At 41.2% G+C, this 19,688-nt stretch overlaps 1 protein-coding gene across 4 annotated transcripts in view; it reads right to left on the bottom strand.

Annotated features, from left to right (window-relative positions):
* mideasb (mitotic deacetylase associated SANT domain protein b) overlaps positions 1 to 19,688 on the bottom strand; it is a 37,110-nt gene that overhangs the window by 14,389 nt on the left and 3,033 nt on the right. The window contains exons 1-7 of one of the 4 annotated variants that reach the window (XM_037796749.1): positions 17,903 to 18,405; positions 14,368 to 16,110; positions 11,176 to 11,445; positions 9,562 to 9,901; positions 9,236 to 9,302; positions 6,154 to 6,296; positions 4,638 to 4,741 (exon numbers count right to left, since the gene is read on the bottom strand). In XM_037796749.1, coding sequence (XP_037652677.1) covers positions 4,638 to 4,741; positions 6,154 to 6,296; positions 9,236 to 9,302; positions 9,562 to 9,901; positions 11,176 to 11,445; positions 14,368 to 15,879 — 2,436 coding nt within the window. In that variant the 5' untranslated portion in view covers positions 15,880 to 16,110; positions 17,903 to 18,405. Of the gene's footprint in view, positions 1 to 4,637; positions 4,742 to 6,153; positions 6,297 to 9,235; positions 9,303 to 9,561; positions 9,902 to 11,175; positions 11,446 to 14,367; positions 16,111 to 17,902; positions 18,406 to 19,688 lie in introns of those variants that run through there. The other 3 variants (XM_037796751.1, XM_037796752.1, XM_037796750.1) reach the window with 3 other exon arrangements.

Here is a 19,688-nt window from a genome sequence, read left to right as displayed (position 1 = left end):
ATAATAAGGTAACTTATTGTTGTAAAACAGGTCTTTTTTACATAAGACAAAAACAGTCCATTGGTTAAATATGTGATCTTAATATGTAATATTTAGAAAGATTAGGTGCCACCGATATCTAAACATGTTTTTTGCCAATCATATAAAAGCGCTTTGTAATTTTGTCCCAATATTGCTATTTGCCTTTATGTTGTAAAGTACTTTGTAACCTTTGTTTAGAAAAGTATTATTATTTTTATAATTATTAATATTAGAGCTGCAACGATTAGTTGATTGACAGAAAATGAATCGGCAACTATTTGCATAAATGATTAATTGTTTAAGTGTGGTGCTTTTTCTTTTCTTAACATTATAATAAATTGAATATGTTTGGGTTTCGGACAAAACAAGATATTTGAAGACATCTTCTTGGGCTCTAGGAAATTGTGCCAGGTATTTTTTTTTTTTGGCTGTTTTAAACACCAAATGACTAACTTATTAATCAAGAACATAACTGGAAGATCTGTTATGAACTACATGAATATTAATTATTAAAATAATTGCTAGTTGCAGCCCAAACTACTATCATTATAATCATTTAAATTAGTCAAATTCAAGGGGACCTATTATGCTCATTTTCAGGTTCATAATTGCATCTTGGGTTTCTACTAGAACATGCAGTGTTTCTGTGGGGGAGAGTAACTTCTTTTGGCGTAGACTTTGGGCTTTATAACTTTGCAGACCTTTTTCATGCACAAAAAAAACCTATATAACACAAAAAAATGGGAAAAAGCACAAAAGGTCCTCTTTAACTTTGCAGCAAAAGCTATTCTGAGACACTAAGATTTCCTCTTTATTATCCCAGCATCCCTCAGTTTCTCTTAAATAATAATAAATATGACTGCTGGTATTTCAATGGGGGGTGACGTAACAAGGAAAGAGACACTTGAGATGCTGCCTTATGACATTTTACAGTGACCTCTATTTGGCCTCATTACCACAAACAGCACGGAGCGCGTTGTTGCTGTGGCACGGCACATTTATTATCATAAGGTGTGTTTTATATTAGCATGGCAACGTGCTTTAAATAGCTCTTTCATACAGAGGTCAAGGATGGACTCAGTGGATATCTGCACTGCGAGCTGCACTCGCCCTGATGTAATTAGCGGTCTGACAGTGATGCAATAGGTATGAGACACAGGAAGCATCATTGCTGCAGTATAGGTGGAGCTCCCATCTGACCAATCACATTTCTTGGTGACACTACGAGCGACTGCTAGTAAACATTTATGACTCTTTCCTGACCTTCCTCTCACATATTTATGACTTGGATGTTTTGTCTGGTTGCTCAAGATGCTTTCAAGCGCAGCAACAAAATAAGTCATGCATATAATATAATTACAGTATATGATTAAGGGCCATATACGGTATAATGGTGCACATTTCACCTCAGGACAAAACAAGGTGGAACATGGCTACAACACAGTTTCCTAAAGCATGGCGTGACGTCTCTTCCAAGGTCTTGTTATGTCTGACAGTCAGCCCCAAACCCAAAGATATTCAGTTTGTTATCACATAAGACAAATAAAACAAATAAAAGCAGATGTGAGTAGCTGGAACTAGAGAGTTTTTGCTGGAAAAACTACTTAAAGGGCAGGTCCATCTGCGTTCTTTTCCATTTTTTTCAAAAGCAGTGATGTAGGATACCAAAGTAAGCTAATCAAGAAGCTAATCAATAAGGTTATGAACAATGTGAACACTAGCACTAGCTGAGACATAGTTAGCTGTGTTAAGTTTGGAAATAATTGAAAGGGTTAGTTTGGATTTGCATTTACTGTATACTCTCACGTTCTGCTAGGTAAAATTACTGTTTTTGTGAATGGAGTCTGGTGGCTTTCAAGAGAGTGATATAACCGCTTCAGTTCCCCGACAGAAAGGGTTTACTGAGGTAAAGCGGCTGTGGACAGGAGCAGCAGAAAAAGGAACGGGCGTGGTGTCCACGCAGCAGTGCTTTGCTTAGCTTCCGTGCTGGTACTCCAAACTTGGAGCATGCCGACCGCCATCTAAGTTACTTTGTGTAACGTTAATATACTGACTAATACACCTCTTCTTAACATACAGTGACCAAGCAAACTCTGGCGAATGGAGCACGAAAAATTGTCCAGATATACTACGAGCAATGTCACTCTCTATTTCATAGAGAGCGCGATATTGATTGACTTTCAGTGTCGATTTTGACCAGTGAAAATAGGTTGGAGGTGCGCAAAACTTTGCATAAATAGAGAGCCAGGGCAAGCGATTTTTCAAATAAGCAACACATTGCTTTGCCTGTTCACTGATGCACGGAGCAGTTAGGAAGAGGTGTAAGGATGTACTGTATATATATATATATATATATATATATATATATATATATATATATATACACACACACTATACATGTAGCATCATGCAGAAACCTACGTCAGGTCACGTCACACTAAAACATACATACTTTGACCAAAATTTGAATGTTCGAATTTGAAGACATTGGGAACACCACTGGGAAGCTACAGAATGAAAATAAAATAAAATAAAATAAAATAAAATAAAATAAAATAAAATAAATAAATAAAATAAATAAAATAAATAAAATAAATAAAATAAATAAAATAAATAAAATAAATAAAATAAAATAATTAATTAAAATTAAATAATGGTATGCCCTTTAAACTATTAATCGACTACCAAAACAGTTGCTGTTTAATTTTCTGTCTATTGTTTAATCCACTAATGATTGAGGTGTGATTACAGTTAACCCTGTGCATCACACCCCATTGAAAGCATGTGAAGCTCTGGTGCTCTCCACCGTGGCATCACTCCACACCTCTGGCTAAATAACACCATCTCAGTCATCTCAAGCCACCACAGCAGTTTCAGTACATAGCAGACTGAAAGTCTACAGATCAGTCACTTCCGTTCAGTAATCATTGACAGCTCACATGAAGGCATTCAATCACTACATTTACATGCACACCAGAGAAAGCAGGTTAGTGGAAGATATCGGGTTACGGCAGGAAGTTGGAGGACACGTGTACGTGCACTGCAGCAACCTGATTACTTTAAACGTGGCGTTCACATGCAGCTGGTCAGTAATCACTTTGTCCTACCTGCTATGAGTTTCAAACTAAGCCTGGCATACTGTCAGTGTATTAGTGAGATATGAAGCTACACTTTCACGTGTTTTTGTCCTGGTTGGATTTAATTATGTTGGATACAAGGATGCGCCGCTATGAATATAAAGATCTTTTCTTTCATTTCACCTCACTACTGTCACAAAAGCACTATCTTTGCATTTGCACATATATAAAAACCCTGTTTCGAACAACGTTAAGGGTTTACAAGACTAAGAAATCAGGATTCATTTGCAGAAAAAAAAACAGGCTTCTCGTTTATATGACGTGAAACATGAAGAAATCAGGTTAATAATAACCTACTTAAGTGCATATAAAAGATTTGATGCTTCTGTGCACTAACAAAGTCTGGTCATTAATTCTATTAATGCTACTATGGAAATAATGAATATAATTATGTGCATGAAGCTTTACATTTTCTTTCATTCAAGACAGGAATGCTTTTAAAAGAATGATTCATTTTTTAATTTCAAAATGATTTATGACTAAAATAAACCCCCCATTGTCTAAAAACTACTATAATGCATTTTTTATTTTATCTTTCAATGATTCTTTAAAGCCCCTGAAAGCTAGTATTTGTATTAGGGCTGGGCAATATATCAATATTATATTGATATCAGTGACATGAGGCCAGAAATCATCTTAGATTTTGGATATCGTAATATGGCACAAGTGTTGTCTTTTCCTGGTTTTAAAGGCTGCATGACAGTAAAGTGATGTCATTTACCAGACTGTTCTCGCTGTTCTATTATTTGCATTTACCCACTTAGTCATTATATCCACATTACTGATCATTCTTTATCAAAAATCTCATTGTGTAAATATTTTGTGAAAGCACCGATAGTCAACCCTACATTATTGTTGCAATATTGATATCAAGGTATTTGGTCAAAAACATCATGAAATTAGATTTTCTCCATATCGCACAGCCCTAATTTCTATAACATTAAATATGAATGACTATATAAAACATCTTTATCTATAATATATTAAGCATTTTACCAGTCAAGGACTGAGTTAATCTGTTTCATCAGTAGTGTTCTGGTATGATTTGATTAACCGTGACCAAACAACGCATGCTGCTAAATCCTGATTGGTGCACAGAAGTGCATGACATCACCTTTTTTTCTCCAACTGAGCCCTGCTCACGTCAAACCAGTGAGAAGAGCACAGAGAATAACACAGATACAGATATTTCTCTCATGCAAAATAACCAAAATTGTTCTGACTTTGGCAGGAAATACTATGTTAATGCAACATACCATCACTCGGGAAAATAACATTTAATGGCCTGTAAGAATGAAATCTTTAAAAATCTTCTGTGTGATACTAAATGTTTTAAAAGGAATACGTGTCGAGTCAGTCTTTAAGAGTGAAAACAGGTTGGTGTGCATTTGTGTTAGAACCTGACTGACAGGTCATTTTTCTATTAATCGTGGACGTCCCTGCCTCGTCAGTGAATATGGATTGTTCTGTTGTTCTCACCATTATGTCCCCTTTGCTCTCGTACAGACAATGGTGGGCTAACTCCTGGTTGGTGCCTCCTCCACACAAAACACTGGAGCAGGCCAGGTGCATGAGGTCTTCCACTGAAACACACAGAAGAGACTGAGAGTGATTGAGAGCAACCGAAGGAAAATATATTTTTTTATTGTTATTATTTAGCAGACAGTGGTGACAATGTTTTCTTCTTGAAAGGGAGAGAATGAACATAAAAAAACTGTAATTAGAGGATAATTCTTTTTATTTATTTATATGAAACAGTAAATAGTAAATTATGCAAGATCAGCAGAACACCGAGTCCAAAAGAAGTCCCCACAGTGACAAGTCTATTTTACCATATTAAATTGTCTCATGAACCTGGAAAAATTGAAATTGCTTTCATCTTGTCACTGAAAATGCAAGTATCTAAATGTAATATGGAAAAAATTAAGAAATGATTTGCAGCTTGAGAATGAGTTATTGGACACACCCTACTGTAAGTGATAACAGAAAGGGACTTCTGTATTCTGTAAACAAGGAAATGACTCAATACAAATGTGTACATTTTAAGAAAGTCAGTCTGTTCCTGATTATTTATATACAAAAATATATATAAGTAAGGGCTGTCAATCAATTAAAATATTTAATTGTGATTAATCGCATGATTGTCTGTAGTTAATCACGAATAATCACAAATTAATGGCACATTTTTTATTTTGTCAACATGGGAGTGGACAAATATGCTGCTTTATGCAAATGTATATATATATTTATTATTGGAAATCAATTAACAACACATAACAATGACAAATATTGTCCAGAAAACCTCACAGGTACTGCATTTAGCATAAAAAATATGCTCAAATCATAACATGGCAAACTGCAGCCCAACAGGCAACAACAGCTGTCAGTGTGTCAGTGTGCTGACTTTACTATGACTTGCCCCAAACTGCATGTGATTATCATAAAGTGGGCATGTCTGTAAAGAAGAGACTCGTGGGTACCCATAGAACTCATTTTCATTCACATATCTTGAGGTCAGAGGTCAAGGGACCCCTTTGAAAATGGCCATGACAGTTTTTCCTCGACAAAATTTAGTGTAAATTTGGAGCGTTATTTATCCTCCTACACGACAAGCTGTTATGACATGGTTGGTACCAATGGATTCATCAGGTTTCATCTAGTCTAGTCTAGTTTCATATGATGCCAGTATCTTCACTCTACCTTTAAAACTGAGCCCTCTACAACCTAAAAATCTCAAGTTAATGCGTTAAAGAAATGAATGGCGTTAAAACAAATTTGCGTTACGTGTTAACATTAGCATTATTGTGTTAACAGCCCTACATTATAAATAAATGGAGAGAAATCACAATAAAATAATGGGGATATACTTGTTAGCCACCTCACATAAGTAAGCAAAAAAAAAAATCCTGCAACAACAATCTGTCTGCCGGTATTTATACTTTCAGTTTAAGGTGATGTAACAACTGTGAAATACTGTATTTGTTGCTTTTCTTACCTTTCTGCTGGAAGTCCGGTTTCTCCTCCAGCTCATTCAGCGGCACCCAGACCAGCTCCGCTCGATGATGATCCAACTCGACAGCTGACCGCTGCCTCAGCTCTGGCACCTCGGCCTGGTACCGCGACCCAATATTTATCCGTCTGGGAACAGGACATCAGTGTGAGTGACAAGGCGTTGAATTTGATCTATTCAGTGTTCATAAAGTGTCTGCGCTGTTCAGACATCATATATCAATATCAGATTTCTTTATAAGAGTGAAGCTCTTGTTTTAATTCGGAGAGATCACATTTGGATTTCTTGGCTTCTTCTTTCTGATCTTTAAATAGTCACAGGAAGATCGTTGAGGCTCTGAGCACCGCAGTCTTTGCACTGCTTTGAATTCCAGCTGGTTATACAGCTCTCTTTTGTCCTCTCAGCATAATGCATAAAATGCAAATTCAAAATTTGTGTTTTCAACAGAGTGCACTTCTTCAATTCACTGAACCGAAAGCAAATCCTCATCCTGGTGTGTGTGACAAAGGTCGCATTCAAGCAGGAAGAAAGACTCCAACAAATGCATCTCTGTGGGTTTACATGTCAACTGAAACCAGATACCTCGGTGTTATGGTTGTGAGAATAACGCCGTGTTACATTAACAGACAATCCTGTTCCAGCATGCCCCCTGCCTCCCCCTGCATTTCCAGTAGGCCTGCAGTATTTCAGTGTGTGTGTGTGTGTGTGTGTGTGTGTATGTATTCTGGCAGCCTCCCTCAGGGAAGGTGGGCTGCTAAAGGTTGAACGGCGATGGCTCTGGTGTGTTTGGGAGTAAACCAGGCCCGGCTGAAAGCGTGATTTATGGGAAGCTTCTCTGTCTCGTCTCTGACTAACTGCTGAGCAGCTGGCACCGGTCGGAGGAACAGCTTGCACAATGCACCCCATAAAGTGCACCTCACTGTCGATGCAACTACAACATAACTACCCGAAAAAAGACTGATAGTTTAAGGGGTTAAACTAAATGGAGTCTCAGTGTCCTCAAAGCTCCCCTCTCACTGTTGCTCTAATTGTCATAAACATCCAAGGTATCAGTGTCTGTGTTTACATTTATGGAGTAACTTGGCGGTTGGCCGCGTTCCACTGGAGGTCTTGTTTGGTTCAAGTTGTTTACACGTACCTTTGATATCCTGCAAGTTTAAAGTTATAATCTTTGTCATGAAATCAAACCACATTTTTTATACAATTTATGGTCAGTATTTTGTATCATATGTATTTACAAATGACCTCTCTGTATAGTAGTTTTTATTGTTAATTTTCTTAACCGATAGTCGACCCTCGTTAACCGATTATTAACCGTTAACCAACAAGATTTGTGCCTTGCATGCAGCGGTGCACCAGGTGCAGGAGCACAACAGATATTCGTTGATGGGACTCCCCAGTTCACCGTCCGGGAGCGTTAACTTAGCAGCTACGATGCTGCGTGTAGTGTCGCGGACATGCAGCCACTTTCCCAGTAAAAGTCTCCACCGCACATTTAGTTTAGTTTAGCAGGTTGTCAGCCGTGTGTCTGTCCGGCATAACTTTAGTGAGTGGCCAACAAACAGTGTGTATTTCTGCTACGTTAGCAGCTCTAACATTGCCGGAGGCTTCGTGCTCGCCGCCGTACGCGTAGTCTGCGTAACTTTAGCGAGTTTCCAACAGACCGTGTGTGTGTGTGTGTGTGTGTGTGTGTGTGTGTGTGGGGGCGTTGGGTGTGAGGTTGTTGGTGGCGTTCTAGCTGTGAACGTAGGTGTAGCAGTGTGTGTACAGTTTATTTGTCGGTGAATAAATGCTAGGAAACTACAACTCCGCTCCGCTCAAGGGAGCTGAAGCTGTTCTTTTAATACATCCATGGAGAGACCGGAGCCAACTTCCTGTATCCTGCAGCTCCGGCTCCGCCTGCTAAGGTGGACCAGCTTTTCTCTCCTAAAGTGTCGAGCCACTCCTCTGAGCCGCTCAGCTTTTGAATTAATTATAAATATTTCTTTTAACCGTTTTAACCGATAGCGTTAATCAGTTAAAATGCTTAATGACAGTTAACAGTTAAACGGTTAATTATTGACATCCCTAGTTTCAATAGTAATTTTCCACGGTATCGATACACGGGTACCAGCTGCGCTTTCTGAGCTCACACACACACTGCTATTTATCTTTTGATAAAAATCGAAAATTTTAAGCCCTCAATGTTAAGTCAATTTTGCCCCGTGTTATCGAAAATGACATTGAATATCGATATTTTTCAAGGTGTCGTATCGAAGTTAGAAGTTCCAGTATCGTGACAACACTATAAACCAGCACCAAGTAGTATCGAAGCTTCTCCAGTCAAACGATTCTCCTGCAACCGATCCCTTTTATGTCCAGATCTTGAAAAATGTGTATGTGTGGAGTGGAGCGAGTTTATAAAAAGTTGGAGCGTTGCCTTATCACCGTGAGCTAGCCAGCGGGACACACACAGCTTCCATTCACATGATGAATGAAGTTCTCTATTGGTTTAAGAGTATTGGTATTGCTACTGGCATTGTAATATTTCAAACAATACCCAGCCCTACTGGTATCAGACTGCAGTTATTACTGACTGATTCTTTATTAACCTTATACATAACCAAAACTACATTATCTGTGCACGTACGACGTTAAAGAACCACCGGCCTCTGATGAACTTACTGACATTATCTTTCAAAAGGTCTTAAGGCTTTCATTTGACAGTTGATATAGAGCTGTTATGACAGGATGCACTCTCATTGAGAGAGACATTAGACTGCTTGATGAGATCAGAAGGCGAACGCTGGCGCTAATGCTAGCTGTGGATGACAGGGTGGAAGATTCCAGTGGTAACAGCGGCGCAGCCTTAAAGGATGGGTTTAGTATTTCAAGAAGTACTGTGTTCTCTTTCAGGACATTTCATGATCCAGCCCGGTGTTATGGTTTTGAATAATTCATAGCAGAGCTACTAGTCCTGCTCTGCTCTGCTTTTGAGTGCTCATACAATTTCGACCCAAACCCCCAAAAACCTTTTCCACAATGGAAGAAGAAGATAATTTGGGGATGTTGAGAGGGAAATACTCACGGCTCTATGCTGACTGGAGTGGCCTCGCCAATAGCAGACAGAACTGGTGGTGTGATGTCGCAGCTGTCTGAAAGAGCACAAAAAAAACCACAAAATCCACTCAGTGATGTTATCAAAGAGGTTTCTGCTGCAATCACAGGAGTTATATTCTGTTATACAGGAAACTAAAATATCAAATGCACAAATCAGTCTAATATTTACACAGCGACTATCCTAATTCACTTACAAACCACACATATCGTCAGACATTTTTTTGGCAGATGCTTCATATTTGAAATGTGGATGATTCAGTGTGGTCCTATGAACTTTTTTTTTTTTTTACTTACTGGAGCGCAACAGGCTGCGTGTTGCAGACTTGGGTGTTATAGGAGGTGGCAGGCCCTGGCTACTGGCGGCAGCAGAGGACAGGAAGGTGGAGAAGTAGAGGCCAGAGCCCTCGCGGATGGGGCTGAGGATTGGCGGAGGCGTGTAGGGGGGGATGGAGAGCGGGTTTTCGATGAGGCGTACGGGGGAACGTAGGTGGCTCTGGTAAGGGGTGATACTGGAGTAGACGGGAGGGGCAATGAAAAAAACGGGTTTAGGCGGCGGGATGAAGAGAGGCTCGGGCCGGGGACGCCGTTTAGACTTTTTGCCGTCATCGTCTTTCTCCCCTTCGGTTCTTCCATTCTGGTGAGGAAAAAATATTTTAAGAGGCAGATTTATCTACTGTGATACATCATTTTATATATATACACACTAGGGCTGTCAATCGATTCAAATATTTAATCGCAAATTAATCGCACATTTTTTATCTGTTCAAAATGTACCTTAAAAGGGAGATTCATCAAGTATTTAATACTCTTATCAACATGGGAGTGGACAAATATGCTTTCGTTATGCAAATATATGTATATATTTATTGTTAGAAATCAATTAACAACACATAACAATGATACATATTGTCCAGAAACCCTCACAGGTACTGCATTTAGCAAAAAAAAAATATGCTCAAATCATAACATGGCAAACTGCAGCCCAACAGGCAACAACAGCTGTCAGTGTGTCAGTGTGTCAGTGTGATGACTTGACTATGACTTGCCCCAAACTGCATGTGATTATCATAAAGTGGGCATGTCTGTAAAGGGGAGACTCGTGGGTACCCATAGAACCCATTTTCATTCACATATCTTCAGAGGTCAGAGGTCAAAGGACCCCTTTAAAAATGGCCATGACAGTTTTTGGAGCGTTATTTAGCCTCCTCCCCGACAAGCTAGTACGATATGGTTGGTACCAGTGGGTTCATTAGGCTTTTTTAGTTTCATATGATGCCAGTATCTTCACTCTACAACCTAAAAATCACAAGTTGCGCTACTGTGTTAAAGAAATTAGTGGCGTTAAACCGAATTTGCGTTAACGCGTTATCGCATTAACTTTGACAGCCTTAATATATACATACGTATATTTCATGTAATAACAAAACTCAACGATAGACATGGAAGCTCATACAGCTTGTGCTTTTATCCTGAGAAAGAGAAAGACCCACCCCAACCCGCAACTGTATGGTACATAATGTACAGTATGGCAGCATTAAAGCCTGATAATCTGCCTGATCTGGGACAGGTCGACCAGTTCACCAAATCCCCCCCCCAAATGAAACAGGGAAAGGGAGAAAAGTGTGGAGGAGTGAAATGGGGGCAGGGGAGACATGGAGCATGATGGGGGGAAGGGAGTGTGTGTTGGCGGGGAGATGTGGCACAAATGCAACGACTTAAAAGCTGCAGTTTAGACAGACTGAAAACAGACACCAACCTACTACCTCCCCATCGTTTGTAAATCAATTCTGACAGCAAATAATGTCTGTAAAAGTATAACCAATTAAAAAAAAATTGCATCAAAATACATCAAACTGAAAAAAAGAGAAAAAACAAAACAAAAGCATAAACGAGTGAATATGTACCCACCTGCTCTGAGCTCTCCGACAACGAGTTCCTGAGTGAGCGTCTCCGGGTGACGATGACCGAGGGCTTGTGGTCGGCGCGGCCGAGGTCCTGGGGGTTTGAATGCCTGAGGGGCCAGCCGGAGGCCAGGGCGGCTCCATCTCTGTCTGGAGAGGAGGGCTGCCTTCGCACCGGAACAGACACTGGGATGACGAGCGGCAGGAACCTGTCGTCTCGAGGCCGCTTGGCGTTCATACCGCCCGTTTCAGAGGGACTCCACGGCCGGCGGGGCTCCTAATAAAGACGGTAGATGAGGTGTTACAAGTCATCTAATAAGGGTGTAATCGTAAATCAGTCTGGATTGATATACCGATTCAATGATCAACAATCCAATATCATTGATGTAAAGTGAAAACATTGATACATATCGTCATCTTTAAGATACACCTTTATTTTGAAATTCTTAAAAACATTTAAATGTCTGGAAGAGCCCACTTATAAAGTTGTCAAATCATAATTCAGTTGATTTTTGTGAGTTAATATGTAAGCGATTGTGTTAAATGTACAGTATGAAATGATTTAAAATCGTATCGTGGCAGACTTTATGTTATCAGCAAATATCATATCGTTGTCCAAACAATCAATACAACATCGTATCATGATAAAACTTGTGATTTACACTAACATTCAGTTCTTATGAATAAAAAACATCAAGAGGATATGCAAATGCACTGCTTGCACACTGCAAATGTGCAAAATTGTAGACAGTAAACTAGAATCTTCTTTAATGCAAATATTTGCTATTTGCTGTCTTCTATGATTAGAAACTGAATGCCTGTTGGTCAGACAAAACAAGTTATATAAATATGTTAACTCGGCCTTAAGAATCGTAATGGGCCAAACGATTCATCCAGATTATAATAGTCAAATTAAGTGGCAATAATAAAAATAATGGGTAGTTGCAGCCCTACGATAAAAGTCTATATTAAGTCCTATTGGAGGTGAAGCACCTCGAGGTGGGGACTCCTCAAAGCGGGCTGCTGTGATGATTAAAAGACTGACTTGACGCAAAAATCAAAGACAGTTTCATCCTGCTGTTGTTTGCAGCTCATAATCTCATCACATTAATACTCTCAGGTGACACATTTCAAACACATCAACTTGCAGTGGGGGGATTTAACTAAGTACATTTACTCAAGTACTGTACTTCAGTACAATTATGAGGTACTTATACTTTACTTGAGTATTTACATTTTATCTTACCTTAGAGTTCTACTCCAATCCGTCTTGAAAGCTAATTTTGTACTTTTATGTTTATTTAACAGCCTTAGTTACCACTGACTTTGCATATTTAGAACATTTATAGAAAATCAAAAAACTAATACATTATGATGTATTAACACGGGTTAAGTTACCCAGCAGTATATAAAGTACTTAAAATTAGTTGCAACATTAAAGTAATGAAGTGATATGTTATTCTGAAATGGGCCATTCTGCATAATAAGTACTTTTAATTTTGATACTTTAAGTACAACTTTGAATGCAGGACTTTTACTTGTAACAAAGTATTTTTACACTGTAGCACTGCTACTTTAACTAAAGTAAAAGGTCTTAATACTTCTTCCACCACTGCCAACTTGTGTCGAGGTGCGAAGAATCACAACCTTTAACAACTTAAGTAACTAGCTTAGCTTTCCAGCTCAGCACAATAAACCTTAAACCAAAATTTACTCGGCTGGTTGGGTGGTTGTTGATTTCCCCCAGGCAGGCTGCCAAATTATAATCAATACAGTAAACTGGGAACCCTAAACTTTGTTCATTACCTCACACTAATCGAAGAGAAAATCATCAATACTCAAATGGAGCGTTAACAGATAGATCAATACACTGTTAAACAAGCCTGAGGTGAGTGAGTGAGAGAGTGAGTAACTGACACAAACAATGAGCCGCTGTGAAAAGTAAGAGACGGTAGAATTTAAAATATGACCGTGTCTCGGATGTTTCAGCGAAAGCCTTACCAGACAAGCTTTCTATACATCTGCACCTCGAAACACTGCTGTCAGGTGACAGATCTTATGTCAAAGGAACCGTTCCCAAAAGCATTCTCTACATTTCTGGCCTTGAGAAACCATAATGAGAGGTGGGAACGAGCAGCCTGTGTGCTTTACAGCAACTCTGCAGCGACTTCAAAGCCGTCTAAACCGCCACCATCATTGAAGACAGATGCAGTCGGTCAATGCGCGCTGCATCTTCGTGGGGCAGGGAGGCATGCAGCCGTGTGGCTACGCTGCCTGGATCTGTGCTCATTATACTGCTGGTGGAAAACTCCAGCCCCTACACCAGAGCGGTGGAGACAGATTCTGCTGAGCACACAGGCAACCCTGCACCCCTCCCTCTGTTATAGAGGGGGGGAGGGCAGTCGAGGCCAGGCTGGAGTTTCTCTCCTTTGATGGGATGGGGTGGGGGGGAGGTGTGCAGGCATGTAACCAAACACAGTGTCTGTATGATCAGCTACCCGTGAGGCGAATCCAGGGCACAGCCATGCTGAACTACAGTCACACTGACTCAGTGCTGTTTGGCAACAAAACTTGTTGCACAATCGAGACATTCAGCACCTTAAAACACAGATAAGTGAATGACTTCACACGGTGCAGTGGCGCCAAGGGATTTCATCAGGTCTGTTCATCTAGTGAGAGCTGGAAATATATTTGTGAAGTATATATTTACCTTGTGACAACTTTCACAATGCAAGGGCTTGTTGTTAGCTACAGATTTTTTTCCTCACAAGGCAGAGCTTTTCTGCGGTGTAAACTTGGTTGGGGCGTTGATTACATTCAGCGTCTCTTCCAGCAACACGTTAATCACAAAACAACACAAGTTTTGGCTCAGTTTTCCTGGCAGTTGCGCTGGAGCCGTTTGTTCCAGTTCCCGCTCTTGTTCGGGGAGGCTCAAGTCCCAGTGCAATTATGCCCTGGGATAACACTGGAAAGATAGATGTATACTCACAATTGAGGCCTGCAGCTTGTAGCGATGAGTTTAGATATAAACTGATATGCAATCATAGGGATACAGAACACTCAGTCCTTTTCTGTTAAAGGTTATTTCGCTTGAGAGGGAACAGCTGAGAGGCACGTGAAAGAGCAATAGAACAAGGAAAGACAGAAAAGGAAAGAAAAAATGGTTGAATATTTTCTCAAAATTGAACTGCACATTTACCTTTACAATATGTGGTGGCAGAGACTCCATTTCCGAGGCCTTCTGAGCGAGGGTCTCCAGGTTGACCTCCTGAGACACCCTGCGTTTCCTCCGTGTGCTCTGGATGACGCCCGTCGGAGCCGCCTGGATGTCGCGAGCCCCGTTCTGCGAGCCCTGATGCGGCCCCGGGGCGGCCTGCTCCGAAGAGACGGCGAGAAAAGGGTTGTCCGACGGCGCCCCGCCTTCCTTCGAGAGCCGCCGTGATCTGCGAAGCTGCGTTTGGGACTGCGTTTGCGACTGGGGCTCTTGCGTCAGGAGAGGGGGCGGCAGCGGATCTGAAGGCTGCTGGGGTTCCGGGGTGATGTCTTGGATAATCGGCTCCTGGATTTTCGGGGGAGCTGGAGCCGAGGACTCCTGGGAGTGTACAACCACGGGCTGTGGATGTGGATGTGGATGCGGGTGAGGGTGTGCATTTTGTGAGGCGGGGTAATAGTCAAGCACATGAGGGTTTTGTTGTTGCAACTGCTGATGTTGCATTTGCTGCTGAATTTGAAGCTGCTGCTGCTGTTGTTGGATCTTTTGTTGCTGCTGCTGCTGCTGCTGCTGAAGCTGCTGCTGTACATGCTGTTGATGCTGAATGAGCTGTTGCTGCTGCTGCTGCTGCATTTGTTGATGCTGAATTTGTTGCTGGAGTATGTGTTGCTGCTGCTGGCGCTGGATTTGCTCTTGCTTCTGCAGCTGCTGCAACTGGTGTGGCGGTTTTGCTTGCGTCGAGTAGTTAGGCGGGTTAGGTAGCGTCGTCCTGTTGCCTTGAAAGGTCTGGTAGTACGCCGGGAGGTGCTGCTTGGGCTGACCAAAGGCCAACTGGAAGGGCTGCAACACTGAGCTTCCTCCTGGGTGGGATGTGCTGTGCTGCTGGGTGTTCAGCGCCCCGGGTTTCAAAGTCTCCTGAAAGGCCTGCGACTGCTGCTGCTCCCAATCCAGCCCCCGAGCCTTAACCGCATCCCTGTACGCGTCCACAGAAGGGTTCTGCTTGTCTGCAGCTCTGTTAGGGGGCTGTTGATGCGGCTGCATGCCAGAAGTCTCGTGCATCGACTTCACAAAAGCATTCTGGGTCCTTGAGTCTGTTACTCCCCCAATATAATTAGCAAAGTTTTGCCCCCAGTTCGTCATGGTGTTCCAGGTCGCGGCTCTCTGCTGCTGAGACAGAGACGGCTGCTGCTGACTGGGCTCCTGGTGGGCCCACTTCATAGGCACAGTCTGCTGATAGTGACCCCGGCTCTGGTCGCCCTTATCCGGGCTGAAGATAACAGAGTTGAGGTACATGTGAGGAGCCTCTGGATTGGAAGTCACGGTGCTCGCAGCCTCGCTCTGTCCGGGGTCTGAGGCGGGGCCACCGGGGACGTAGTAGGACCCCTCGGGGTGTTGAGAAGTCTCCTTCATTGCTATGCTTGGATCAGTGAAAAACGTGATGCGTTTGCCCGTTCGTTTGGCGCTGGGTTTCTGCTGGGCTGGTACGCTCATGACGGGCATGAAGACGCCGAACCAGGTGAATGTTTTCAACCGAAACCAGCTAGGATCACTTGAATATATCAATCCAAAAAAAATCAAGCTGTATAACTACATTGACATCAGAGTTTTAAGGGCCACCACGATAATCTTCTCCTTCCCTCTGAAGCTCTTCGTGACCCACTCAGAGGTCGCCGCCCTGGGGTAAGCTGATCTGAAGACGTCCGTGTGCTTTTCTCATTCATGGGCGACACCCTGTATAGAGAAAACGAGAGAGAGAGGTCAAGCATTGAGCCATCAGACTAAAGGGGTCCCAACAGGGGGGGGGGTCTCATCATCATCCCCGCCTCAGCCATGTAAAAACCTGCTGTTTGCTTTTTCAACAATGGACCTCCACTGAAAGGTATCAGGTGTGAGAATAAAGGAGGGGAGGGGCAGGTCTAAACTGTGTCATTATTCACTAAGCTCACATGACGGGATAACGTCCTGCATGCAGGCCAACACGTTTACCAGACCAGCAGACACTATAGGAAGGTAGCCGGTTAGTCAATAGTTCCTGGTAATGTCATTACAAGATATCACTGCACCACGTTTAATCATTTAAGCCCCTCAGGACTCAACAGAAGCTCTCTTTCCCGCCAAACTACCGAACAGACAGCAGGGCTGAACGTGATAGAAACCTCTTTTTACAACTGTGTGACTCAAGAGGTGAAAAAGAAAAGGGGAACCCGTGCCCTTTGAACCGCAGCTGCAGACTCAAAAAAAGGAAGGGCAACTGAAAGTGAGCAAGCAAAGCAAGCATGAGTCACGATGAAACGAGGGAAAAAGTCAAAATGGCCTTGCAGGCTTTAGATAGCTTGCTTCTTCTTGACAATTGCCATGGTAACCCGTGGTGAGATTAACAAAAATATTATCTGATGGCGAGGTTTTTTGGAGCAGATTTATGACACGGCGCAGTCTGCCAAATTTCAAGGAAGCACACAGAACCCGACTGTTTCTGTTATAATGTTCAAGCCTTGCTCCATCTGTATGAGATAAACAAAAAAAAAAAATCTGCAGGACTCTTGCAAAACAAAAAACACTTGTCATGCTGATTGCATACATTAATACTAGAATCTCAACAACATGGACTTCTCTGACAAACCTAGGAAGTGACTGATAAGTGTCACCCTTTGCTCTGGTGGCCTAGTAAAACACACGCTTCTTAAAATAGACAGCTGCAGCTGTTCAGATCCTGCACTAGCTCTGGGGCACCACAGAACTGAGCAAGCTGAATGGCCCATGCTATGTGGCTAACAAACAGTGTGTGTGCACCATGTGATGTTGCATGCACATGCCTATATAGCCATGTTGTGAAATCCTATGAAACATCCTCTATGCAAAAAAAAAAAAAAGGTGCACATCAATAAATCATTGCAGAATGAGCTTGGATGCAGCATTAACTCTATATATGAGGTGAGGGATCATGGTGACGCATCACAACGTGCAACCTTACACAACCCAATAAACACAATAAGTTAACACGTTAAATTGGCTTAAAAATACATGTTATCCGCTTTAATCCATCGCTGTTTCCTTATGGAAATCACCCCGTACAGCAGCAGCGTGCAAAGGCCTGCAGCAGCGTGCGTAAAACAGAAATATAAAAGAGGAAAAACATGCAGAGTCCTTCCACGAGAGGACTCTGCATGTTTTTCCTTCCTTCCTCCACATCACTTTCTGTGGCCAGCTCAGCTCTGTTTACCAGAAACCCTTTGTTGCAGATTATCCACTCACTAATGCCATGCAACAATACAAAGTGTGGCATCATAGCAAACAAAACAAACTTGTCAACAAGGTTAGTAATACTCTCTTTCTGTGTGCGACATTAGAAAACATCCATATTTATGGAGACTCCATCGAGCGGTGCGTAAAAGGCGAGGTAAACAAAACTTTGTCAGCAAGCTGTGGCGACAATAACACGCAGTTGTCGAACCACAACAACACCATGCAGCCACACAGTCATCGTCAGCTCCAGAAAGCAGCTCTAGTCGGTCCTGATACTTACTGTGTTTGTCATGAAAGCTGCTAGAAGCCTGCAGGAGAGAGCACACTGGCAGCTTTGTGCAGTAGCAGCAGCTTTGTGCAGCAGGCCGCACAATACAGACAGACATGCGATGATGATGACTGCATACATCCCCAAGGTTGACTCATGCTATGCTGCTGAGCTGACCTCACTCACTGGTACTTTTTCCCTCATACTCCTCCTTCTTCCTCCTCCTCCTCCTCGCTGTGGAGTCAAAAGGGCCGATCGTTCCCAGTTTGTGCGCTGCTATTCTGCAGAAATCTGTCTGTTGCACATGATTGCACAAGGGTTGCACGGTAAACTCACGCTGGTAATGGTAATGCGGCCCTTTCTGCTGTGCATCGACTCTCTCTCTGCTGTGTCTCTGCTTGTCTTGTGATCCACAGCCACCAGCAGCCAGCTGGCCACACCTACTTCCATGCCCATATAAGGCCTTCCTCCTCTGACATGCAAGGCGCTGTAATTTACGGAGCAAGATCCCCCCACAGTCAGTCCATGCGGGAAATTCCAACACACACACACACACACTGGATGAGGAGGAGGAAGGGGGAAATAAGAGGGAGGAAACTACAAACAACATTCACTTTCCATTCAAAAGTCAAAGTCACACACTTTCTTTCTTTATACTGACAAAATTCTCCTCCTTAAAATGTGTTATTGCACATGACACAGCAAGCAGGAGCTACAGAGAAGCCCCATGAGGGTGTGGGAGGAAAAATAATATATACTGTATATTATATGAAAACTCATTTTTTTATGTTATAGAGCTGCTGGTGATATTTTAATATTATAATAATATAAATATATAATATAATACTAAGAGGAAAATACTAAGAGAATATACTGATATTATACTATGTATATATATATATATATATATATATATATACTGATATTATATTATATAATACTAAGAGGAAAATATATATACTATATATATAGACTATATATATATATATATATAGTCTATATATATATATACTGATATTATATTATATAATACTAAGAGGAAAATACTAACAGAATATACTGCATGTATATAGCTTGTCTATCTCTTGTACTAATATTACTTCTGTAATTCTCTCTTTATTTGTTTTTACCTATTTATATGTGTATGTATGTTTATATATATATATATATATATATATATATGTGTGTATGTATATATGAATATATATATTCTTTCTTCCTTTTCTATTCTTTTTTTACTTTCTCCTTTTTTTATTTTATTTTATTCACTTGTATTTATCACAGTTGTGACTACTGTTATTTTGTTATCATATATGAAATACATGAAATTTTAGAGAAAACAATTCAGAAAAATTGTGGAAAATGCCCAAAGTGGCAAATCTTGTTCAACCGATATTCTGAAATTTCAAAGATATTTACCTTAAAATGACATAGGGCTGCAACCAACGATTCTTTTCATTTTCTAGTAATCTGCCGATTATTTTCTAGATTAATTGATTAATCGTTTGCTATAAAATGTCAGAAAATAGTGAAAAATGTCCATCCCAGTTCCTCAAAGTCCAAGGTGATGTCTTTAAATGTCTTGTTTTCTCCAAAAACCCAAAGATATTCAGTTTAATATGATATAAAACAGAGAAAAGCAGAAAATCTCCATATTTGAGAGGCTTAAAACAGCATTTTCTGCCATTTATGCATGAAAAATTACTTTAACCAATATTAATCGTTTATCAAAATAGTTGCCAATTATTTTTCTGCCTATCGACTTATCGATTATAGTCGACTAATCGTTGCAGCTTTA

The sequence above is a fragment of the Sebastes umbrosus genome, chromosome 16 (genome assembly GCF_015220745.1).
Source record: "Sebastes umbrosus isolate fSebUmb1 chromosome 16, fSebUmb1.pri, whole genome shotgun sequence".
In the NCBI taxonomy this organism is placed as follows: Eukaryota; Metazoa; Chordata; class Actinopteri; order Perciformes; family Sebastidae; genus Sebastes; species Sebastes umbrosus.
This window is presented reverse-complemented; position numbering and strand designations above follow the sequence as displayed.